A 27,028-nucleotide genomic window follows, 5' to 3' on the forward strand; every position below is an offset into this window, starting at 1 on the left:
CAATTGTTTCCTATCTGATGGAAAGTCCCAATGTAAACATTGCAGCCATGAGCAATTAAATGGAAATACTATGGCAACATAGCATCGGGAGCAGGAGGCACATAAAGACACAAAAACAAATACATTAAACAGTTGATATTAGTGCTTTACAAATATTTACACACATGGAAACATAACAGCTATGAAAAGCAACAATAATGCTTACATTTACACTTCTTGTCTTGTTTACACATATCACCATTAGACGAAATGTGGATACCTACATCTGCTATTATTACAAGAAAATGACTGAACAGTAAAAAATGAAAATTTGCATGTAAGTAGAGAATGGTTGTATCTTTAAACTGCACAAACAAAATTGTTAATATAATTATGATCTGGCTTTTGTGACTCATCAAAGTCAACACTCACTAAAACATGAACGAAAATGAACACTTTCTCTGAAACATTACTGTGTATGTCAACCCCTTTTGAACTAAAATGAAATATTTATATGTCAAACAAAAATAGATATTTCCACAGTTCCGACATGGTACAATACATCAATCTTCTTCATGCAATGTAGACAAAACAGAAGCTCAAAGTGTAGGAGTCAAGTCATCATGCTCATGTGTCGCATTCCTAACCCACGCACTTCCTGCCTCTCCCTCCAACATTCCAATCATGTGTGTGTGTGTGTGTGTGTGTGTGTGTGTGTGCACACATGTGCAAAAGTTTTCCTTTTGTGCCTGTCAACGACTCAACACTTCTACTATTCGGAGAGCGGTCTCCTTTAATCCCAAATTATTTACATTCTTCTGGAACATTCATTACATATTTAATCAGTCAATTATCTTTGATGTGCTATTAATAACTCCTCAACTCCATCTACAACATTCCTACTACAATATTTCATTACCATCTTGCAACTTCCTCGTTCTGGTTCTGCCCTCAGTCAATCCCCCCTTAACTGGATCCTTAGTCTCATTATTCAACATTACCTTCCTTAAGCCAGTATCAGTCTGACTCAATTTCCTGCATGTCATACTTGGACTCAATAATTATTTTAGTACACACTATAATTCTTCATTAAGAGATTGAAAACCCCAGTATGACACAGTCTACCTCAAATTTTAGCATTAAGCAGAAATTTCACAGACATTGATTGGGAGAACATTGAACTTCTTGCGGGGCGGGGGGGGGGGGGGGGGGGGGATGAAAGAAAGAAAGACTAAATAAATAAATTCCTGCCTTCCATAAGCAATGTGCACTACCAATGAATTTCTCTATGTCTTTTCTTACGCATATAACTCAATGTTTCCAGGCTGTACTTTAAGTTTGTACAATTAATTATAACTTGATGCACTGCATCATGACACAAAAATTATGAGTCAGGTGCTCATATAGGTATAAGTGACCTTCCTGAAGGAACAAGTGAAGGGCTGGCCTTTGCCTGCTTCTCTTCCATTAGTGACATCTGCTACCACACTGTAGAACTAGACAATTGTGTCAAGGGAAATTTCAATACAGGATGTCCCCAGCAAGACTGAACAAGTTTACAATTGTTGGCAGCCATACAGCAGGTACGCATTAACAAACAAAGAAAGAGAGATGGTACATATTTCCCTAGAAGTGAAAACTTTCAGCACAGAATATCCTGAGCCCACATCATGTGGACCCTCTCCTAACCCCTATTGGTCTGAACTACAACATTTTGAACTGTTTTTCCAACAGCTAACCAATGGTGCCAACATTCAACAGCTAACCAATGGTGCCAACATTCAATACCTAACCAATGGTGACATTATTCAACAGCTAACCAATGGTGACAATAATTCACCTTAATTCTCTTCATGCCGAGTTTCTTTATTTTCATCATAGATCCCCCTGCCCCCCCCCCCCCCCTCTCCATCAATGTCTACTACCTTTTCCTATATTCTTTTTTGTCATATTACATTTTTATCATTTATGTATTTATATTTTTAATAATTATGAACACAAAAACCACAAATCTTTTGGCCACCTTCTTTACCTACATTTTCTCCATTAATACCTTGTTATTCCTTAAAGCTTGGCTTCCATGTTTGAGAAGTCAGTTATCAAAAGTGCATTATTCATTTGAATATCTGTTGGAGGTAAGTGTTAACTTTCAAATTATTTCTTCCATCTTGTATGTCTCTTCAATTTGGCTTTAGAATTACTTGGCCTTTATCTCAGCACCTGTAAATCCTTTAAAGCTGTCATCAAACTTAAGGTTGACATGAATGCCACAGTATTTTTGAGATATAGTCTTATTGCAGGTAATTTACCCCTGGCTTCCTTCAACTTCTGAACTGACTTATTCAGTCAGTTATAGGAGCACCTACAGTTCAACATACACTCAAAATTATGATGCACATTTCACGTTGTAGAGGTGAAATAAGTGAAAGTTATACAAGGTGTACAGCTTTGCTTCTGCCATTTTTTCCCCAACATTTGAGGCTTTAATGAAACAAATTAGTTACACATGTATCATTCAAAGTATTTTCCATCACTGGCCACTACTTTCTTCCATCTTTCTGGTAGTGTATGAATCATGCATCAAAAAAATTGTTTATCTTTTGAAGCAATCCACGAATCAATCCAATTTGTGACTTCTTCATGAGATCGTAAGTGTTGGTCAGCCAGGCCATGTGCCACTGATCTAAACAGGTGATAGTCAGCGGGAGCAATGTCTGGAGAATACGGCAAGTGGGGTAGGACGTCCCATTTTAATGTTTCCAAGTACGTTTTGACATCTTTTGCAACGTGAGGTCGAGCGTTGTCGTGCTGCAAAACCACTTTATGGTGCCTCTCGCTGTATTGCAGCCGTTTGTCGTTTAATGCTCTGCTCAAAAGCATTAATTGCGTTCAATAACGAGCACCTGTGATTGTTTCACTTGGTTTTAACACCTCATAGTACACAGCGCTGAGCTGGTCCCACCAAATGCAGAGCATGATTTTGGAGCCATGAATATCCGGTTTGGCTGTCGACGTGGTAGCATGGCTGGGATATCCCCATGATTTTTTGCATTTAGGGTTATCGTAATGAAACCATTTTTCATCCCCGTCACAATGCGATGCAGAAATCTCTGCCGTTTTTGCCTCTGAAGCAACTGTTCAAAAACACACAAATGCCGTTCAACGTCTCTTGGTTTCAGCTCACACGGGACACAAGTTCCTTCTTTCTGAATCATGCTCATAGCCTTGAGACATTTTGAAGTGGCTTTCTGTGTCACTCCCACTAATCGTGCCAATTCTTCTTGAGTTTGACGCGAATCTTCACTCAGCAATGTCTCCAATTCTGCATCTTCGAAAACGTTCTCTCTTCCAGAACTATGCCAGTCTACGACGTTAAAATCACCGTTTCTGAAGCGTTGAAACCAGTCATGACACATTATTTCACTAATAGCAACCTTACCATATGTAGTTGAGAGCATTTGATGAGACTCAGCCACTGTTTTCTTCATACTGAAACAAAACAGTAACACCTCCCACAAATGACGAGAATTAGGCTCATAAACTGACATTTTCAATCAAGAACAACTTTATGATTCAGACACAAATCGACTTATGTTTGAATGAGATTATATTGACCGAGGTCCAAGCTAACTGCCTGAAGTCTGCAATCTGTTCTTTTGACCGCTACTTACCACTGTTGCCACCTATCGACAAACTGTGGAAGCAAAGTTGTACACCTTGTAGATAAAAACCCTATGATGAACAGGTATCAAACTCCAGTTATGTGGATCTGTAAACTGACGCTTATAATAACACCACAAATTACTTATATATTGAAAAATGCAGGAAATCAGGTATCAGGAAAATTATCCCTCACAATTTTAGATGTGTGTATTGGCAGTACTGAGAGTCACAGCCCAGGAAAGTAAGTATTGGCAGTTCATTGTGATTTTAGTAAGATTCATTTACTTGTAGGTTTTAATATTGTATGACATAACAGATTATGGAACATCTTCATGTATCACAATAGTCACATGTTAGTTTTGTTTAACTTTATGTTCCTTGTGTACCTGAAAGCAACATACACAGATTGTAGCTACATTACCCTACTAAACACCTCCAATTTACCATTAAAATTAGCACTTCAAGCCTACAGTTTTTGTGCTTGTGCCTATCCTACTGTCAGTAGTTTAGCGAGACCACCGGTACAGGTAGGAAGTGTTTTACTTGCTCTAGTTATGGAATTATCTGCAGAAATATAATTGAAATTTTCAGAAATTATTAACAAAAGGCCTTTCATATCTAACACAAACATATTCATTTAAAATAAACTTTCAATATTGTACACATTGAAGTAATCTTTGAAACAAAGTTTACCAAACAGTCTCTTTCCATCAGTTTCCAGCAGTTAGGTTATGATTCGCAGACTTGTCTGCGCAATTTCCTCTGACGTTTAAATGGCTTGATAAACAGTAAATGCTTTGTGCACTGAAATGTTTCGTAGGCTTCTGAATATTTTCATGTACCATCGCATATTTTTTCTTTAAACTAGGACAGTTCATACAGCTCCATTTCTTCCGACGTTAACAGTACATCAGCACAAATGTTCCTACACATGGCATATGAAGTAGTGTTGATTGCCATCAAAAGATGGTAGAGTGATAACAGTTTTACCAGCAAGACTACAACTGCAGAGTATGTGATTGGGCTACTGCCAGTGAAGGTAAACATGGTATGCAGGCATAAGCTCATGTTCCTGGCTTGAGGCGTTAAGAGTAAAATTGTCGAGCTGTGAGGTTTTTGTCTAATTTCTCATTTTAAAACACACTTTTGTTTTCATAAAAACTTCTGCAATGTATTCTATAAATCATACAACACTTCCTAAAACACTTTTACAGAATATTCACACTGTCTATAAGTTTTTTAGTAAGGGCTAACCCAAAAGAATACTATCATGAACCTTAGCTGTAACATGTACGCACAATTTAAATGTCCCTCACCTGATAATCTACTGAGACGTTTTCAGATAGCATTAAGTGGAGAAGCTGTGTGAATGAATCCTCTGTGCCATACAGCCAAGCTTCCAAAATACAGCGATCCATCTCTTCGATTAACCATTTTTCTAATTCAGTCTTTTCTGGCAGTGGCTATTTGATAACAAATATAAAAACATTAGTTAAATGAACAATGACTTAATATAACTACTTACTGGTACGTCACATTTTAGTTAGTGATAAATATAAGTAATTCAAAATTTGTTGAACTCAACACACATGTTTTTTGATGACTAAACTATCTTGAAGCTAACTTTGTGCTCTACATAAACTCCAACTGCCCTGAAACTACAATTAATTTACCTCTGTCTGTTGTCCAAGGATTGGAGCAAGAATGGCTCTCCTCTCACTCTTATTAATTTGTTCCTTCAGTGCAGGATCCATAGCAGATTTTGTCCATTTTTCCAACTTCATACTCTGGTCCTTTTTTTTCTCAAGCTCTTTCTTACTTTGCATCATTTTTTTGGTCATGTATTTTGTCCTGAAAAATTATGAACAAGTTTATAAAAGTAGAATGTAGAGATGAGTTGGATTTTCTTGAGGTTATTCCAAATGAAAATCTTACTGTTTTAGTATATGCTCCAGATAATACTCTTTTACTTCATACAAGCGGCCAGGCACTGTGAAAAATCAAATGCAAGTGAATCAACAAAAATTTCATCCCAAATCAGAAAAATACAATGGTAATCTTAACTTCTGTCAAATCGCTACATAAAATACAATATATGTCTTCTTTTAGAACAGTGGAATATCCAGGATGAAATGTGACAATATTATGATATCCAGCTGAACATAATCATGTTCACTAGATGTTGCAAACAAATGAGGCTGTGCTAGATAGACTGGATTGGTTCCTCTGCTGGATACATGCTCTGAATGGCTTGGAGTGGACTTACAAATAAGAGAAAATACGATGAACTCACACTCGTAGGATTATGGAGCAGACAAGACATACTTGATGTATGAAAATGTTGTCTAGAAATCCAAGAAAGCAGGTTTCCTAGGCACTCTACATTAGACGAGGGGGCAGAACGCAACACAGTAGCCCACTGCAACAGACAGAGGGCTGATTTTGTCACTAAAATTAATAGGAATGTTTCACAGAATCCTGATCTTTCTGGGCCTGGAGATTGCCTGAGTGTTCGATTACCCTTGCCCCCAAATGCAATAAGTCCGTAATAACAAGGTTTATCATAGAATATGATAATGTTTGCAGAAGGATTGGCAAACATTTAAGTTCTAAAAATATAGTTCTGGCCTCCTCCATTGCTGGAAATAAAGCTAGAGGTTCACACACAGGGAAAAGTCGAGATTAGAAAGTTATAAATCCCCTGGAACTCACTGAATAACATGTGATGTTTTCAGTTCAAGTTACATACGTCAAACCAGTAGAAACTTTGAGATGTGCTTTAAGGAGCATAATACCAACACAGGCTCCTAAAGAGCCTTAAATACCATCTACAGGAGACTGGACATTCAATCATGCATCTACCCTCTAATCTTCAAATACTGCATCAAGAAAACAAGGGCAATACACTGAATATTTTTGCCAGCTGCAGTGGTCTCGCGGTTAAGGCGCTCAGTCCGGAACCGCGCGACTGCTATGGTCGCAGGTTCGAATCGTGCCTCGGGCATGGATGTGTGTGATGTCCTTAGGTTAGTTAGGTTTAAGTAGTTCTAAGTTCTAGGGGACTGATGACCACAGATGTTAAGTCCCATAGTGCTCAGAGCCATTTGAACACTGAATATTTTGGAAGAACTGGAAATATATCACTCACTGCAAACATTTCCCGATGAAACACTGAATGCACAGATGGACTTATGCCACAGAAACCTTTCGGGTAATTTTGATTGTTTAAATAAGTAGTTTATTGATCCTAGAAGCACATTTTTTACATACCACCTTTGGATTTCAGTGTATTTATCCCCTTGTTTGTTGGAGTATTAGCTTAGTAACAATTTTTTCCCACTTTCCATCCTTCCTGTTGGTACACACAATTTGGCCCTTCTGTAACTTTGTGCATGAGCCATTTCCTGCATCGTCTCATATTAGCATTCAGCCAGTTTAATTCAGTTTGATGCCATGTTACTTCCCTGAGGGATCTACAGATAAGGTATGTCTACAACCTTGCTTCTTTCTTTCCGGCTCCTACTTAAAGTCAGGCTATGATTATCTGACTGTTTATTCTGATGTTCTTACAGCCTCTATGGTTTTTCCAATTTATTCTGGTTTCCCTAGTTGGTGAGATGACCCCTGTTTTTATAGGTTGCTTTTGGGGCCCAGTCATTTGGACTTGGATCACTGCTTTACAGTGAGTTACTTGCTTTCATTGCTTTGATTATGAACGTTGGGACTTGCCTATAATTTTTTTCCTGTATACTACAATGATTTAAAAGATCATGTAAGTATGCTATTCTTAGTGGCTTTATGTGATCACAATGATTAATTTTTAATTTTTTCTTTTAAATTGAATATTCTGAAGAGTAAATATGTTACCGTATTTACTCGAATCTAAGCCGCACTCGAATCTAAGCCGCACCTGAAAAATGAGACTCGAAATAAAGGGGAAAAAAAAAAATTCCCGAATCTAAGCCGCACCTGAAATTTGAGACTCGAAATTCAACGGGAGAAAAAAGTTTTAGTCCGCACCTCCAAATCGAAACAAAGTTGGCCCATTGTAATATGAGACACAGTTTAGGTCGAATAAATGACGATACAGCTATAGTAGTTTGGTTTGAGTTGTAAGCTTAACAGTTAAGCTTTACCAGGTAGCCATTGCTATGCGTCAGACGCTCCGTCCGTATTTATACGGGTACCATTCCTTTTTCACGTGCTTCGTCTGCTTTGAATCGATTGCTTATTTTGCTTTGATCTGATAAGTGCCGTTTTCTTTGTTATAGGTGTTTACCTCACCCTAAGCTGAAAATGCATTACTGTACTGCGTCATGCACTGTTTGTCGCATTCTGATAGTGCGTGTTTACGGCCTGTCGCCGCTCGCGGCATGGCTTGCTTTTGTGCGCGCTACCGCTGCTTACAATAATAATAATAAAAAAAAAAAACGAAAAACAAAAAGGAGAGGAATCATCTCATTAGCGAAACAATGGCAAGAGACTGCTATTTGTTGTTACTTACACTGCTGCTTTCTTTGATAATGATCAACAAGAACCAAATAATAGACTGCGTATGATACAACATGTTCTGAACGAGAGTTGGGCGAAAATTTTTCTCCGTTTGAAAATCTTTGCGGCCGCTTCTTTAGTACATCAAATTCTGCACAGAAATTAGTCATCTTACAAGGGAACCTCCCCATCGCACCCCCCTCAGATTTAATTATAAGTTGGCACAGTGGATAGGCCTTGAAAAACTGAACACAGATCAATCGAGAAAACAGGAAGACGTTGTGTGGAACTATGAAAAAAAAAGCAAAATATACAAACTGAGTAGTCCATGCGCAAGACAGGCAACATCTAGGAGAGTGTGAGCTCACGAGCGCCGTGGTCCCGTGGTTAGCGTGAGCAGCTGCGGAACGAGAGGTCCTTGGTTCAAGTCTCCCTTCGACTGAAAAGTTTTCTTTCTTTATTTTTGCAAAGTTATGATCCGTCCGTTCGCTCATTGACGTCTCTGTTCACTGTAATAAGTTTAGTGTCTGTGTTTTGCGACCGCACCGCAAAACCGTGCGATTAGTAGACGAAAGGACGTGCCTCTCCAATGGGAACCGAAAACATTTGATAGGAAGTTCATAGGTCAACCGATTCCTCCACAGGAAAACACGTCTCATATATTCTATACGAGACTGGTGACGGCATGTTGGTCAAATGACAGGAATATGTTGTCGACCCACCTAACTTGTACACTTGGTGAATGGGTCAAAAGATTCTTCTACCTTGCCCGATTTAGGTTTTCTTGTGGATGTGATAATCACTCCCAAAAAAGTGATGAAAACATAAGAGTTTGTCACATAAACTGTAACAAATGAATGCAACAGTTTCACAGTCGCAGTTTTCCCTGTGCTCTGTCAAAACATGTTTTAACGTTTTCAAATTTTTCCGTGTGTAGACCGTCAAATCCTGCATATGTCCAAGCAAATCTGAACATGTTCTGGAATTTTTGAGAGCGAAGTTGATTATGTGTGAGTGCCTGGACGTTGGTAATTGTCTGAAAATAAAAAATTAAAGTTTTCGCCCGAGGGAAGACTTGAACCAAGGACCTCTCGTTCCGCAGTTGCTCATGCTAACCACGGGACCACGGCGCTGTTGGGTGCACATTCTCCTAGATGTTCCCTATCTTGCACATGGACTACCTAGTTTGTGCATTTTGCTTATTTTTTTCATAGTTCCACACAACTTCTTCCTGTTTTCTCGATTGATCTGTGTTCAGTTTTTCAAGGCCTATCAACTGTGCCAACTTATAACTAAATCTGAGGGGGGTTCTATGGGGAGGTTCCCTTGTTAGATTTAAAAATCTAGTCAGTTGCCGTGCTTCATTTCTGACTATATCACTGTATTAGGCATAAGAATAATACGAATATAAACATGACACGATACGTATATTCTTCCGCGTTTGCTGTTGTGTCACTCTAGTTTCGTAGTTTATTAGGCAAATAGGATTTAAATGAGAGAGCAGCAAACACGAAAGAATACATGGCAAAATGTTTATATTCGTATTATTCTTATGGTGAAGAGAATACTGCATGTGATTCACATTTCATCAGGTTCCTATTGGCAACAGTCTTGCCAGTCGGATTTTCGTAGTACATTGAAATTCTGCTACATTCGAAGATGAACAATACGGAATTTGTATTTACTTCGTTGGATAATGTATGAAAATGCAGTGGTCGAAACTCGGGGCGGAGAAAAAAAAGCTGGACTTCCACCTTTTTTTTAAAAAATTTATTTACTGACGCAGAGGTTTTGGCGCCAGTATTTATCTCTGTGCCTACAAAGCATGCCTGTGTAGCGCTACATATATTCGACGGCAGAAGTTAGTTGTGGCGGCACCTAACAACATTTTTCAGAACTTCCGCTTGCTTTGCACTCGATTCTAAGCCGCAGGCGGTTTTTTGGATTACAAAAACCGGAAAAAAAGTGCGGCTTAGATTCGAGTAAATACGGTATTCCTCCAGAGTATAGATCATCTGATAATGCATTTTAGGAATGCAAAACCGGCCGTGGCTGTTCAATGAAGGACTTTAACAGCCTGAACGGAAGTCCTTTTATTCAACATACACAAAGTTGAAGAACTACAGTACTTTCTCATTCAGTTAAACATCGGGGAAGAGGGTTTATATGGACAATTTATCTGCATAGGTCAAAGGAGTTGGGAGTTGATTCTGTGGGAGGACCCACTAAATTGCATAGGTATCAAAGCAGCTATTAAGAGAACTGATATTGTGGTGTTCAACTTCTTCAGCAGCAGGATGACTGAGTGGGGATAATGTCAGATAAAATAGGAAATGAGTGAAAGAGATCCACTGCTTTTCGAGTATATCACACTTAAATCTGTGTGTGAAGCAAAACTCGAAGCCGTTGGATAGAACTGTGACTTTTGTAGGAGTCAAGTTTTTGGAAGATAGTTTGCCAACAGTATGGAGAGTCTGGAGATGGTGTTTGTGAGAAGCTGGCTTCATGGAGGATGAAGGAATTTCAGGGGCTGTCACAGATGGAGCAAGTCAGCAAAGCACAGTTTAGAAACTAATAAGGAAAAAATTATTTGATTTAGTACACAGTTTTGCTTTCTTTGCTTGCTGGCTTTTGGTTTTGGTACCAAGCACCACCATCAGGCCAAAAGGTTACAATACATAGTTAAAATAATTCTTAAGAAACATTTACAAAATATTCTCTGAGATAGCAAAAGCGTGGTACTGAATGAGACCTTAAAATACAGGCAGCCCTTTACCATTGGCAAGTGGTCATCAAGCTTGCTTTCCAAGTAAGTGTGTCATATACTAAAATCTAAGAAAGGTTGATAGGATGATGGGTTCTTTAGTGTGGAATGGTTCTTCCAGGTGATAGGATGGTTTGATGTCGAATGGTTCTTCCAGGTGAGATGATGACATAAACACTTATAAACAACCAGTGAAAACTGCAACCAGTGTGTGTGTGTGTGTGTGTGTGTGGGCATCAGGGGGAAAAGCCAGGAGGGAGGGAGGGAGGAGGAGGAGATCCCCTCCCAGCAAGTTTGTGCAGTTTTATGGATTATGATCCATCAAGAAATAACTCTGATGCATAGCGACATTTTTGTGCTGAATAACATCCAAGTTAGTAGAGTCAGCTCATTTTCTTACAGTTCATGCCATAAATGACTTTACTAAAATATTTTGAAAACTCTGCATATTTAAAGACATAATTTCAACATTAATTCAGTTAACTTTCCAGGGAGTGTGAGGAGCAATGGAAGATATGAATTATTTCAAGAAAGCAGGGCTAATCATTCTAGGAAAAGAACAAAATATGAAAAGGAACTTTTGATCACCAAGAAACCTCAGCAGCTGAAACTATATGTGTATGTGTGTTCCTTACTAGTCACCTCTGAAAAAACACATCATCTGAAAGGTTTAGCAACATTTTCAGTCTTGTTTGTGATGCCATCAACCACCCAATACTTCATAAGGTGAGTAGTAACAGTTATTCAGTTCGCTGTTTCTAATCTAATATGAATGCAAGTTTTCAAGGGAAGACATTTTCTTTCCACTTATCAAAATGTTAACAGTTTTTCAGGCATCGTCTTTTGCTGAAAATGGTTATCTTCCTTAGAGCTCATTTACGTGCTCCTGCAGTTTTTCTAAAGTGCTGTACAACAACATATTGTCAAAGTTGTAGGAAATAATTTTGTGGCAATTATGACAGAAAGACAGATTTCTGATAGTGCTGAATCACTTTTTATCATAATGTGACACTTCATATTTCAATTCTGAAAGGTGTTTCTTTACAATCAGGCTGCTGGATATAGCATTTACTTAGTGAAGTATCCAGAATTAAATTTTAACAGTTGCTGAATTAAAAGTGCATCAAAACTGAGTTAGTGAAAAATAGGATTGTTTTTATTTTTGGTAAATAATGTCAAGAGCATGATATGACTAGGTACAACTTAAAAATGGAAGAAAGAGAAATTTTGTACCATCCACTATATGTCCTCTGGCACACACACTATGGTAGTTTACAGCAAAAATGTAGATTAAGATATCAATGTGTGCCTCTCAAATAAAGGAAAGGTCACAGATTATTCATTTATATACCACTTGGTTATGACATAACAAAAAGATAATTTTTTTCAGGCTTACTGGGTTTATGAAAAGATATAAGCAATAATACACTATTACTAATGTGGAATATCAACAATATAAAAAAAGATAGATTGCTGCTCACTGTAAAGATGGTAAGTTGAGTCGCAGACAGGCACAATGAAAATAGTGTGTAAACATTATCTTTCGTCCAAAGGCTTTTCAAAAAAGGAAACACACACACACACATTCATTCACACAAGCAAGCACACCTCATGTCCACATGACCACCATCTCTGGCACTTCAGACTGGAATGCAACTGTCACAATAGAAGCAGCAGCAGCTGCTGCTGCTTCCGTTCTACGTGCCAATTGTGTTCTGGTCCGAACTGTCCGATATGTCAGTCATATGGATGTGAGGTGTGCTTCCTTATGAGAACAAATTGTGTATGTTTTCTTTTCTGAAGAAGGCTTTGGCCGAAAGCTAATGTGTAAGCGTCTTTTCGTTGTGCCTATCTGCAATTCCACATGTCATCTTTAAGGTGAGTTAGCAATCTACCTTTTCCTTATATTGACAATATTATGAAAAGGATAAATTGTTACTCACCATGTAGTGGAAATGTTGAGTCCGCAACTCATCATTTCCATTACATGGTGAGCAGCAATCTATCATTTTCATAATATTGTCATTATTCCATCCTGGATTTTCCATTGTTTAATTTTTCCTTATATTGTTAATACTAGTGTTTTATTCTTAATTTAGCAACATTTCCATTACATGGTGAGCAGCAATCTATCATTTTCATAATATTGTCATTATTCCATCCTGGATTTTCCATTGTTTAATTTTTCCTTATATTGTTAATACTAGTGTTTTATTCTTAATTTAGCAAGTAATATCTTTGAAAATAGCACTTTTTATTTGGCAATTTTTGGTAGAATTTACTAACCTGTAACAATTGGGCAATTGTTGAAGTATTTGGTGAATATTTGTGTATCGAGGGTGGCTGACATAAGTATAAGACGAAGAGAGCGAAACTTGCACAGAGCATCACGAAGAACAATGAGCAGAAAGTCTGTGAAACGGCTCCGTTCATGGACCTCATCAACTAAAATGTGTGTTACTGTGGCTAGTGTTGAATCCGTGCCCATCAATGTGCGCAACAACACACCATCAGTACAATATGTCAACACAGTTTTTGGTCCCAATCTAAAACAGATACAACATTGAAAAGTTTCATGACACAAGTACAATCAGGACAGATGGCAGAAACATTACACTTGAAAGGAGTGTGTACTATAAACATTAAAGTAATAATAACTGAAGATTGCAACACACTCAAAACAAGTCATGCCCAAAAATAAATGGAAATAGAAGAGATGCTGAAGCAGAAAAGAGTTCTATCAATTTCAGAAGATAGTTATAATTTGGATAAATTTAATGTGAGAATATACTTTGTAGTTACAGAATTAATTGACTTTTGAGATCATCAACACATCACTATTCACTAAACATGAAAGCAGCACTACACTCAACAAATATTCAAAGAAGAAGTTTAAAGTCACTACAGGGCATTTCAAAAAGATTCACCCAATTTCACAACACTGCCTCTTCTACACGAATGAAGATAGAAACTCCGGCTGTATTTCAACTTACACTTACGACTATACAGTTTTTATTTTCAAAAGAATTACTTGATATTACAAAGGTATATTGTCACATCGTAACCGCACTCAAGCACAAATCCAAAATCAGGGTCATATGGAAATGCAGTACTTGGCACTGAAAGTGCATTAAAACAAACACCAACATACAGCGAAAACAGAACTGACAACCGGGATGAAGATTGCAGCTGTTTATACAAAAGTCAAATATTCTAGAATATACAAGCATACAACACAAGACAATTCAAGAACCTTCCAGAAATGATAAACATTAAATAAAAATAATTACTAGTGGTTGGGTTTGAACTGGTGACTCACAGGTACACCAGCCAGAGACACTAACCACTGTGCCACACTGTATGCACCACAACTCGCGGCATTGCAAAATACTTCTCCTGGAGAAAACCGTGATACACACTGGCAGATTTTGCGTTCTGGTTGTGTTGTATCCTCTTTGCCATGATGAGCATCAACGGTAACCTCTCTCATCACAGCTTTGTGCTTGTCAAGTGGGTCTTCAGTTTCCTTAACCTCCAATAATCAAATTGCCTCTGGACAACAATAGGTCTTCATAACATGGAGGACACAGACAACATCTCTGTGCTTTTTGTCTTCTTTCTAAAGGGTCATGATTCTCGACTTCATATGTTAGTCCAACAAGTGACAAAGGATACAATATGGCCCAAAGAAGTGCTTTAATAACTTTTCCAGTTGTTCCACTTTCTCCACAGGTGTAAAAATCCATACCATGTCTCCCAGTCTTTCTCTTAGATGTCCAGGGTCTGCATATAAGCCACCTCCTTGTTTCTTCAGTCCTGGTGATGAGGTATTTCACATAGTCATTCTGAGTATCATCTGGTTGATGTCGCTTCAACCTCACAACTGATGAATTCAAACAAAGGTGTGAAGTCTGTAGTGCCTTGCTTTGCTGTGCTGTATGTGAATATTGTGACTGTCAGTACTGTTTATCAGTCTGCCTGTTCAGCATTAACATACACTGAGAGACTGTCTGCCAAGGCCTTATTACAGTGTTCTATGAGGCAATTCTTCTGTGGATGATAAACAGCTATTGTGTGGGGACATCATGGTGTGAAATTACTTCTGATACTAGCCTCGACTAGAAAACTTTTCTATGATCAGAGATCGTCACATAGGGTGCTTTGTACTTTAAAATGATGTCTTTGCAGTATGGAGATTCAGCAGTTGGCACAGTTCTGGTGGCAGAATAGTAGGGGAGGCAGTCAATGCAGACTATTAGCCATTAATTCCCGTTTGTTGATTTAAGGAGCCTCCTCAAGAGGTTGATTCCAATTCAGTGGAATGGCACTCTTGCCAGCAGGATAGATGCTAGGTGCCTCAGCAGCAGCTGCAGCATGTGCTTCCATCATTTGCATTCATTACAGTGGCTCACAGAGTGTCTAACGGAAAAGTAGAGATCTGGCCAGTGATACCTGCATCTAATTCTGTCCAGAGGCTTCACAAACCCCAGTGACCAGATGTTGGAGCATCATATAAATACTTCAGATAGTGGGTCATAGACAAGCTGGGATAAAGAGCAACATTCCCATCTCACTGTATCACAGTCGCTCTTATGCAATGGTCCATTTCTAATTGGAATTCTCCTTTGGTCAGTTTCTTCTTCTCAGAGGCTTCTATGGTTTTCAGCAGTGCTGGATCTTCCCTGTGTCCAGTAGCAATGTCATTTAATGTAGTGATAACTGAGATTTCATCAACATTGCTGTGTTCTGCCAAAGGATTCCTTGAAAGGAAGACAGCGTCCCTGTGCTTGCATCTACTTTTGCACACCACTATGACATTGTACTCCTGAAGCCTCTGTGTCCATCTGGCCTGACAGATACCTCAGACTATAACTAGCCAGCATAGAAAACAGTGGTCCATCACAATGGTGACTGGTTTGCCAAATAAATACAGCCATAAAGTGCTGATCACCAACACAACTGCAAATTACTCTTTCTTGGATGCAGACTAGTTCATTTTGGACATGGATAGCACCATGGAAGCATAAACTATCTCCTTTTCAGCATCCTCCTGAATTTGCATTAGAACTGCACCTATCCTATAATTGCTTAAGATGTTAGCACTTCCTTAAGGACAATGAAAGATCTTTCTTGCACCTCACTCCAGGAAAATTTGGTCTCCCTTCTTGCAAGGGTCATTTCTTGGTACAAACGTGCTCAATAAACCTCCAGCAGTACGAGCACGTTCTGAGAAAACTTCTCAGATCATGAATGTGGCAAGGAGTCACAAAATCTGTGAGTGCTTTTATTTTTGCTGGATTGGGACAGACCCTCATCGCCATCCACTAGATGCCTCAAGACTTTAATTTTGTGGGCATTGAAGGGGCACTTTTTGCAATTCAGATGGACACCTGCAGTCTGAACACACTTCAACAGGGTTGTCAGGTGGCTTAGATGTTCTCCACACATCTTAAAAAAATGACAATATTACCCAGATAGCAAAGGTGTAGAAGCAGGTTGCCCATCATATGTTTCAAAGTGGCTAGAGTGTTGCACAGTCCAAACAGAATAACTTTGAATTCAAAGAGGCCATCAGGAGTTATGAAGGCAGTCCTTTCCCAGTCAGCCTTGTCAACCTCATGTCGGCAGTAGCCTGTCTGCACGTCCCAAATTTCTGCTTCTTACAAGCAGTCTACAATGTCATCAATGTGTGGAATGGATAGAAATCTTTCTTTCTGACTTTATTCAGTCATCAGTAGTCGATGCAGAAATGCCATGTGCCATCTTTCTTCTTTACAAGGACCAGAGTAGAGGACCAAGAACTCTCTAAAGGTTCAATGATGTCATACTGCAGCAGCATCTCCATCTCCTCCCACATTATATGTCGTTCAGCCAGCAACATGCTATATGAGCACTGGCTAATTGATAGACAATCTCATGATTATACAGTATTTCATCATGGGATGCTTGCACCTTCTTCTCTCCACTTCAGATCCTTAAAACATCCAAAAATGACACAGAATAGCTTTCACTCACCAACGCTGTTTCTTGGTCAGTCCAAATCCTATTGGCAGCTCAATACTAGCTTTGTACCCTGCACTGTTCGTCATGGCAGCGGAGCATCATTCTAAGCTGATGACTAAGTTCCCCTTCCTGGACTGATTCATCTGTCCCTAGGCACGTAACTTGAGGGATGAGTTGCGGTTGCTTGTGACAGTGATTCAAAGTTCTCCTTGACCACCTACAATGTTTACAATTCTCACTGGCATGCAGATTTCTTTTGTGAACCTCAGTAGCTTCTTGCATTCAACATCAAGCTTCAAAGTTTCCGTGAGCATTTCAATCAACGACTGAAGCTCGTCTCCCTGATGGTGTTAAGCCAACATCATTTTCAACAGCAAACAACTGCTCAGAGCAAACACTGTTATGCATGTTTGTAGCAAGGGCTTCGTCAGTCTGTAGCTCTAATCCTTCACAGTCTATGAATGATTGTGATACCTGCAAGAAATCCCATCCAAGAATAACCTCAGACTATATGCATTTTCAACCTCTTGCGGCGAAATGAATAGTCCATTAAATTTTGGGCATGCAGCCACACAAATCAATGTTTTTATAATTTTATTTGCGCAGCTGGATGCCCGAAATTTAATGGACTAAAATCAGACTACATTCTGCTAACACAATGAACTGTCACTGATAGTTATTCTTGCAATGCATGTTCCTGTCAGTTGGATGTATTTTCCTTTTTTTTACATTCAGCACAATCACTTTCATATTATGGAACACAGTCTTCTTTAGCTGACATTATGGTCTTACGTGCAGATGCCTCTGTAGTGGTACTGGGTCCTGTTGAGAAATGACATTTTTGGCAAGCTCTGGACACTGTGAAAAAAGCCAGATTTCCAATATTTCATTATTATTGGCACTGTCTTTTCTGATAAAAAAGAACAGACCATAAAAGCACAAATCATTTGTTTAGTTCTTTTGCCATATGTCCAGCTGCTGTCTTGTACTCCTATAATTATAAAACTCATCCACTGGTTCTACGATTTCATTGTGGATTTGTACTGTCTTATCTTACAAAGAATTGTAAATTTCAGCTAGGTTTGCAGATAATATTTTTAGTGGTATGGAATTTCCTTGCCTAAATCCTTTTTCAATTCAAAATTTCTCACTATCCTGATTAAGTCTAATGGAATCTGTAGCACTGACATATAATTATTTTGTTCTGTATGCTCAGAGATGCTGCATCAGCGCATCTTATCTTTAGAGCTGTTAGTACACATTTAATCAAAACTGACTCAAAAGATATCTTACAGACAAAATGTTTGTACATACTCATTGCTCCTTTCCGTAATTTTTGACCGAGTTACAAATGATTTGTTAATCTGTATTCACTTCTAAAGCCAACTGATTCTTTTATCTAGTTAAAATGCAACTTTTTTCTATGCTATGGTGATAATTTTAATGAATATATGATACATTATGTAGAGAAGATGGATAGATATACTAAAAGCTTTTCATATGTTATCTTTCTCCTTTCTCATGAAGTAGAATAATTATAGGTATCTAGGGTATTATCTTCTTCCTCAGGTGTTCTGCAAATAATTTTAAAATTTTTCTTGCACTTCTTACCCTTCAGCTATAACCATTTCTACTATGACATCACCAGGCAGCTGTCCTTTTTGTGTACCTCAAAAGACTTTATGCAGATCATTTGATATTGTATCTGAAATACGTATCACTGAAACTTTCTTTCTGTCTTTTATTCAGATCTTTGGTGGTGTCACACGAAGTCCCACTCATGACTGCAGCTAGAATTCATGCACACTCAGCAATATGCAGCACATGAGACTAGTTACACAACTAACTGCTCTACAGATTACTCGTTATTGCTTGATCCAGAATAATCCTCTGCACTGTCAGGTTGCCTTCCTTGTTTCAACACTTGAGACAGGATTAAAACTGTCACTAATCTAACATCACTAATGAATAACCTGAACCACTGCTACACTACTAAATCGGTCTAAATAAGAGTCACGTGTCTTGATGCAATCTTTGAGACAGTGTTAAAACTGTCACAAATCTTACACCACTAATAAATGCCTTGTAACAGACACACTACTTTAAGAAAGACTCCCAGATCCAACTAATAAATTAGAAAACATACACTGCAAACAGTAATTAAACTGCCTCCCATCAATAAACTTCAGAAGAAAACAGGATGACACTTGAAAGTCAAAAAAGGAAAGAGACTTACAAAAATTTCACACTTTAAATTTCCATGGAACAAATGAAATTTATTGGCTTCAAACACAAACAGACCTTGTCACGCACATCTTGTTCACTGATTCCCAGTCCAAGTAGGAAATGGCTCCACAGACTGCTATGAAGTCTCTTCCTACAAAGCACATGCATGATCATTAAACAGCAACAAATGCGGTGTAAACCAGAAAATTCAGAATTCTACACTGCAGGCAGCAATGCATTTACAAAGTCTTGAAAGCTTTCTGTACTGGTGGTACAAATTCATTGGTCACTGAGAATCATTCACTTCCAACTTGGCGTCCTCAGCACACTTAAAGCATCATATCGTCCCCACTATGTCCATTACTTGCCTCCTCTAGACGCAAGGGCTGATGGCCGACGATTTCACGAGCTTCCAGCCACTCTACGAAATTAAACATCAATGCCTTTCAAACAATCAACCTCAGAAGCAGAATGCAGGCATAATCATTGCCCAGTTCCTGCTCTCACTAACAGCATTCCTTGGAAAAGTATAGGTTCTTGCCCAAACTTTATAAAAAGTTTATTTCCAACAGGGGCTAGAAAACACCTGCCACCGAGGCAAAGGTACTACTGGTAATCCTTTACCAGTGTAGTCATCCCAGGCCAAAACCCAATTAGAAAGATTACGGAAAGATTAGGCCATAAGTTCCAAGGCTGGGCAACACTCCCTTCCCTGGATATTAGAAAACAGCTCTGCACAAGTAAGAATGAGGTGTTACACCATCTTAACAGATGAAATATGGTATCAACCCAGCATAAGATACTGTCTTCTTATTTTATTGTGCGATCTCACATCTTACTGAATACGTTAACAAATAGTTTTGTTTAATTCAGTGTATTTTATTAACTTCATATTTCGTTTGAATCACTATCCTTCTGTTTGATAGCTGTCTGTCTCCATTTGAGATTATCTTTCCTTTTTCTGTCTTAGTGTCGGCAACATCTTCAGCTACCTGCATAAATGCCTTTTTAAGTAACTGCATCTTACCTGTATCTGTGTAACATTCATTATCTGGGAGGCACAAATTACTGCTCTGGGAGGCACAAATTATTGCTCAATTTAATCTGGTATGCTACCATATTAAAATAAATTCCTCTAATTTACATTTCTGACATAACAGACACAAAACTGTATTGTCTCTTCTTTTGAAAACCAATTTATTTGCCAAGATTGCTAGGTAAATGCAGTTACTGGATTATTTGTTTTTGAAATGTGTATTCCCATCCTCAGGTCTATAAAAAGAAAATATGTCAAGTTATAGTCTTTCAGTCAAAAAAATAAATGTAGTAGGGCATACACAACAGCTCAATGGCAAAAATTATATACCCATAAAACCATACAGTGATGGCTACACCAACAATGCTAACACTACTCTGTCACATGACGACTATACAGTATGCTGTAAAATAACAAATCTCATAAAATTCTGCCCCTATGGACAGATGCAGTCCAAAGTCAACAAATAATAAAGAATACCTCCAACAAGTAAAAATGTTTAAAAACATAACCATATGAAGAATTGAAGCATTACAATGAAATACCAGGTGCTCTACATAAAGTATGTACAACTTTGAGCACAAAGAAGACAGATGCATGGCACATCCGGTACTTTGTGGTGTAAAGTCACGATGGATGCAACAGAGACACTGACAACTGGATTTGGAGTATAACAGAAGCTAGTGCTGAGAGGTGTCATCAGACGGCAGTCTGCACTGCTTGACATCAATTACAACTAATGTAATGTGGTCACATTTTTGTTAAATGCTGAAATTAACAGAAGAAAAGTAACATCAAAGTAGTACACACCACATAATCATAACAGCAAAGTTTATAAAAATTGTATTTAAAGAAAGGAAAACAGCATGCTGTTGACTGTCATGGAAGGCTGCCTAAACCAACAGATAAAATTGGATAATCTGTGACATAATGATGATATAACATTAACAAGTTCATACCATACAACATATGTACTAGTATTAGCTATGTTTCGCTGGAAGTGAAGGATGACAGTTAACAATCATGTAATTGGAAATCGGAAAACAAACCCCCACACAATGTAGGGTAGTAATATAAAATACAATTCATGTATAAAACATTTTTTTGTACAAATATGTACCAAATTACATATAAATATGCCTTTTATTTTTTCCCCTTTTTTTCTCTCTTTACATCAAACTTTGTCATTGGTGATTACTTGGTGTATACTACTTTGATGTTACACTTTTCCGTTAGTTCCAATGTTAAACAGCACCAGCTTTCATTATATTCCAAATCCAGTCATCAGTTACTCTGTTGCAACCAACTTGGCTATACACCACAAAGCGCCAAGATGTGCCATGCATCTCGCATGACATTGTAATGCCTCAACTCTTTATATGGTATATTTTTAAAGATTTTTACTTATTAGAGGTATTCTTTATTATATGCTCACTTTGGATTGCATCTGTCTATAAGTGCAGAATTTTATGAGATTTGTTATTTTACAGTATTGTATATAGTTAACATGTCACATGGTAGTGTTAGCATTGTTGATGTAGCCACCACTGCCTGGTTTAATGGATAAGCAATTTTTGCCACTGAGCTGCTGTGTATGACCTCCTACATTTATTTTTTGATTGTAAGCCTGCAATGTCAACATATTTTCTTTTTGTATATACTGCCGAAACTAGTAATTCAGTAGTCGGGTTTACATAGTGATCTTGGCAAATAAATTGGTTTTCAAAAGAAGACTGCAGACTGCAATACAAAATTACAGGTCGCCTCCTGCACTGACTGATCATGTCAGGTAAACATAAAATTACTTTTTTATTAATCAAGATGATTGGTACAGCTTGAATTGCTGCATTTCATTTACCTTCGGTTGGCAATAATTGTCTTATTAAAATGTCAAAACATAATTTTTCTGTGTGGTCTCTTACCAATGAACACCGCTTACTCCAAACACAGAGCCGTATCCATTTGCGTACAATTTCTATGTAGACAAAGGAAATACTCATCCACATACATACTCTGCAAGTCACTGTGCAGTGTACAGCAGAGGAAAACATTACTGCCTGTAAGCCTCTGCATGCTAACTGTTGCAAATGCTGGTTCCCTCCACTTTCTCAATAACATTTTGTGAAAATGTTATCTTCAGCCCTCCAAAGATCACCATCTAATCATGGAACATTTCAGTACCATTCTCATATTAAACAAACCAACTGGTAACTAATCTAACTGCATGCTTCTAGACTGTCTTAATGTCTCCCCTTAATATGACCTGGTGGTGATCTCAAACATTCAAGTAGTACTTGAGTGTGTGTCACATATGCATTCTGTATGCGGTCTCCTATAAATGTGTGCTGCACTTTCTCACAATTCTCTCAATTAATAGCAGTCAGCCATTCACCTTCCCTACAACTGACCTTTTGTGCTGAAATGAAATGATCGGATGGCATTGTTGGCCGGGAGGCCCCATTCGGGGGAGTTCAGCAGCCGTAGTACAAGTCCTTTTTAGGTGATGCCACATCAGCGACTTGCGAGTCAATGATGATGAAAATGATGAGAAGGACACACAACACCCAGTCCCCTGCCGGGAATCGAACCCGGGCCCCTTGCGTGGTAGGCGGTAATGCTACCGCTACACTACAGAGGAGGACACCTATTGTGCTTAGTTCATTTCATGTTATTTTCAATTTACACCAAGATGTTTAATAGGACTAACTTTGTAAAACAGTATATCATCACAACTGTATCTGAATATCACACTCTGACTTACATTTACAACAAGTAGCCAGCAACACCAAATACAACTTCTGTCCAAATCGTTATGAATCTCCCCTGCAGTACCTTAACAACAACACATTCTCACACACAACAACACCAGCAGCAGTGTCAGATTGCTGCTAATCCTAACAGACAACTCATTTATGTACAAGGAGATCTGGAATGGTCCCACCCCACTTCTCTGGGGTCGTCCTGATATTACCTTCATCTCCGATGAACATTCATTATCCAAGGTACTGTACTGGATTCTATCACTGAGTAGTCTTCAAGCCAGTCACGTATTTTGAGAACCTGTTTCATATACTAGACCTTTGTTAACTAGTCAGCATTATTGATATGGAGAATAAGAATTAATTTTAATGCCACTACACAAGAAAAGAAGAAATTATTCCACATTTAAAAATTTGACATCACTAACACTTGTGAAACACCATGCAAAACAGCTTGCAACTTACAAATGAAAAAGCGCAGTAGTAAAAACCAAGGCCTTCAACAAACTAATTTAGGTAAATTCAACACAATGATTTACAAGTTACCTGCTTTCTAGGCGAATCTGATATCCAATAGCCTCCCCAATCTTCTCATCGCGCTCTGCAGCCACTCTCTCAGCAACTGACACTACAGACAATCGACGTGGCTGTGTGCATATAATGCGACATGCTTTTCCTGTCAGATGTCCATTTTCTAGAATGAACTGTGGAACCTAAAATCATATCAAAAAGCAATTATCACACTTTTAAGTAAGGCTACTAATGAAAATGCTTCAGCAATGGTGAACTCTTCTTGGGCTATTAGCTGAATCACTGCACTGTCATCCACGAACATTTTTACATCTTTGCATGAAGATGGCTAGAGGGAAAATTGTTGAAATTTTTCTTCAAGACAATGTTGATACTTGGTTGATAACCTGGGAACATTTCGGCAGTGAAATCTGCTGTGGAAGCATATATTCTCTTACAATGCTCTGCTAATCTGGCCACTTGAAATGTCTCCTGGCCCAACTGAAGTTTAATTCCATCAGTACCTCCATACTATATAATAAAATTTCACAGAAACTCCCTCCTACTTCCTACAATAATAGCAGTTTCATTTTTGCATACACTTTCTAGGTTTCATCCTCAAACTAACTCTTAGGCAGGATACATAGAACAGATCCTTTAGTTAAGGTCAGTACAAAATCTATAGAAGTTATATTGGAATGAAGATGGACAGAGGTAAATCCATGAGAGAAGGCACAAAATGTTTCACATTTGACAACAATTCTGTCACCCTCAAAACTGTTAAGTAAGATCAAAGTTCTATTTTAAGCCTGAAACTTGAAATACATGCTAAAGAAATGCCTGAGTAAATTTCAAAGAGTGGCACCATTTTTTTCATAATATTTTCCATGGTGACAGGAATATAAAAATTGAGTAATGGTTTTTACACCAAATTCTTTTGATGAAATCTACATATAAATAATTTGAAAAAATAATAATTTCTGATGGAATGAAATCATTAAAAGAGACAAAGGTTGTTTCTGTGGAGAGATTAACACTCTGGAAACCAAGCCCAAGCATAGCTCTGGCCACAACACTGTGTTCAAAAGACTGGCCCTGAGTACAGCTTGGGCCACAATTTTCTCGATGCGTGAGCCACTTGTCACTCGAAAAACTGGACTCATTTTGTGTGAGAACAATGGATGGATGCCTTGCTACCTGCCCCTTGACAGGTGCTGATTTCTATTGTCAATTTCTAGAATTATTTCAAAAGAAACATTTGCATAAGTAACAGCTACTGTCATGAATGGCTTAGCCAATATGAGGTCATGTTGACATAATTTAGTGAATATACTCCTTCGATTTCGCAGTTTACTGTAATTCTGCTACAAATATGTCAAGTCTGTTGAGTGGGCTAGAATTTTGGAAGCTCAAGAGGAAGAAACTGGTCAATAACTCAACTAACACTTTTTTTAAAGGAGAATTATACTTTTGATCACCTTTATTTTAAACTTTGTGAATCTATCACATAACTAAAATAAACATGAAAAATAAATCTTGAAGTTTGGTCTATTTTTTAGTAACTACATTTGACGAGAAATCAGTTAGGTATGTGATGAAATGAAATAAATTGTGACATTGGTAGCAATTGGACACTGAAATGAATTCAATGGCAATAAATAAAAATCTGTGCTGGACCAGAATCAAACCCAGATTACCCAATTTACGTTAAGTGGTCACCTTTACCGCTTCAGCTATCCCAGTACATTTTCCATCCAACCCAAATTCCCCACTTGTCACACAATATTTACTTAGCGCCCCTGTCCACCACACTCATCGCTTGCCACTCACGCTGGATTCTCAGAAAGGTTAAGGAGAAAAAGTGAATCTGCACTCAAATAATGTCCAAAAAAGACACCACATGCAAATAAAAATTACATATGTGCCAGTAATGCTGTACATAATGGCAAATATGGCCAGACTTCTTGGCCCATCATGCCTCTAAGTGACTGGTCTATTATTAGAAGCAAGGTAGAAAGTATTGAGCAGAAGAATAAACTGGACAAAAATCACAATTATGTTATTTATGAAGTATTAATTATTATGATTACACACAATGACTTAGGAACTGTGCAAACACATATGTGCATGTGGGAAATGCAAATTTGCTAGAACTGAATAAGAATGGAAGCCAACCTAAATAATAATTTGGAGACAGAGACAATTACTATGAATCTGAAGGCATTTATGTCCGCCCCGAAAGCTGAGTGTTCAGCGCAGCTGTCTGTCACGTTAAGGGGCCTGGGTTCAATTCCCGGCTAGGTCAGACATTTTCTCCACTCAGGGACTGGGTGTTGTGTTGTCCTCATTATCATTTCATCACCACCAGTGGAAAGCAACAGGAAACCACCACTGGAATGGTGTGTACTCCCTAGATGCTCATGCGGTGGACCTATCTGACGAGGCTTCCCCCATGACAAGACTTGCCATATGGCAGAACACAAAGATGTGGTGGACCTCTCTGACGAGGCTTCCCCCATGACAAGACCTGCCATATGGCAGAACACAAAGTTTGAAGGCATTTATTCACTATTGGTTCTATGAAGGGTAATCTAAATGGTACCAAGGACAGCTTTACTTCTTGCCTCAGACCATAATGACAAAAGCTTAAGAACAATGAATATTTGCTCAAAAAATGTTGTGAAATTGAATCTTTGTAGAGATGTTACTGTACTCCTCTGCTTCCCTTCCAAATAGTAAACAGATATTCATAGTAAACTAGTGAACCTGGTACTGCTTCATGTTTACTAAATATATATGGGAATATGGGATTAGATAATATCCTAATCTCCCCTTCTGCCTCTCTCATGGTGAATCACCTCGTCTCTCTGTCCATCACCTCCTCCCTCCTCTCTCTGTCCATCTCCTCCTACCTTCTATATCTCTCCATCTCTTCCTCCCCCTTCAGTCTGTTCATCTCCTCCTTCCCCCTCTCTATGCCTATTTATCCCCCACCCCCACCCATTTCATCTTCTTCCCTCTCTCTGACCTTGAGCCTTGCTTACTGTTATTGCAAACAAAACCTTGATTGGGAAATGAAGTCATTAAAATGAATGAGTAAATTGGTTGGCAACACTGGTATACGGGTATGAGAGAGACCTCTCAACCTGCTGGACCTGTGAGGACAGTAGCTTCAATGACAGTATTTTGCATAATTTTAATCTGTGAATGGATAGGATTACAAAGTTTCAAATGGCTCAGATTCTGTACTAGTACTGGCCAACAACCCATAAATACTACCCTCCTGTTTTATATCAAAACAGGCTGCAAGGAGGTAAAACAAAACAGCACATTGTTGTGTAGAGAATTTTTGTTTAAAATTATATATAAAGAGTAAGAATATATTTGGGAGAAACCACTTGTCTAATGGTTTAAATGCCCTACTATAAAACTTAAAACTGACTGTGAGAAAGGAAACATGTGGTTGGTGGTGGTTGTTAGTGTTTAACATCCCGTCGACAACGAGGTCATTAGAGACGGAGCGCAAGCTCGGGTTAGGGAAGGATTGGGAAGGAAATCGGCCGTGACCTTTCAAAGGAACCATCCCGGCATTTGCCT

The 27,028-nt window shown here is 38.3% G+C and overlaps 1 protein-coding gene across 3 annotated transcripts in view; it reads right to left on the reverse strand.

The window, feature by feature from the left end:
• Window positions 1–27,028, reverse strand: part of LOC126198955 (3'-5' RNA helicase YTHDC2-like) — a 338,664-nt gene that overhangs the window by 255,453 nt on the left and 56,183 nt on the right. For all 3 annotated transcript variants that reach the window (XM_049935603.1, XM_049935602.1, XM_049935604.1), the window contains exons 5-9: window positions 23,468–23,634; window positions 13,184–13,443; window positions 5,578–5,632; window positions 5,316–5,493; window positions 4,959–5,105 (exon numbers count right to left, since the gene is read on the reverse strand). In XM_049935603.1, the coding sequence (XP_049791560.1) occupies window positions 4,959–5,105; window positions 5,316–5,493; window positions 5,578–5,632; window positions 13,184–13,443; window positions 23,468–23,634 (807 nt within the window). The remainder of the gene's footprint in view (window positions 1–4,958; window positions 5,106–5,315; window positions 5,494–5,577; window positions 5,633–13,183; window positions 13,444–23,467; window positions 23,635–27,028) is intronic.

This window comes from Schistocerca nitens, chromosome 8 (assembly GCF_023898315.1).
Source record: "Schistocerca nitens isolate TAMUIC-IGC-003100 chromosome 8, iqSchNite1.1, whole genome shotgun sequence".
Lineage (NCBI taxonomy): Eukaryota > Metazoa > Arthropoda > Insecta > Orthoptera > Acrididae > Schistocerca > Schistocerca nitens.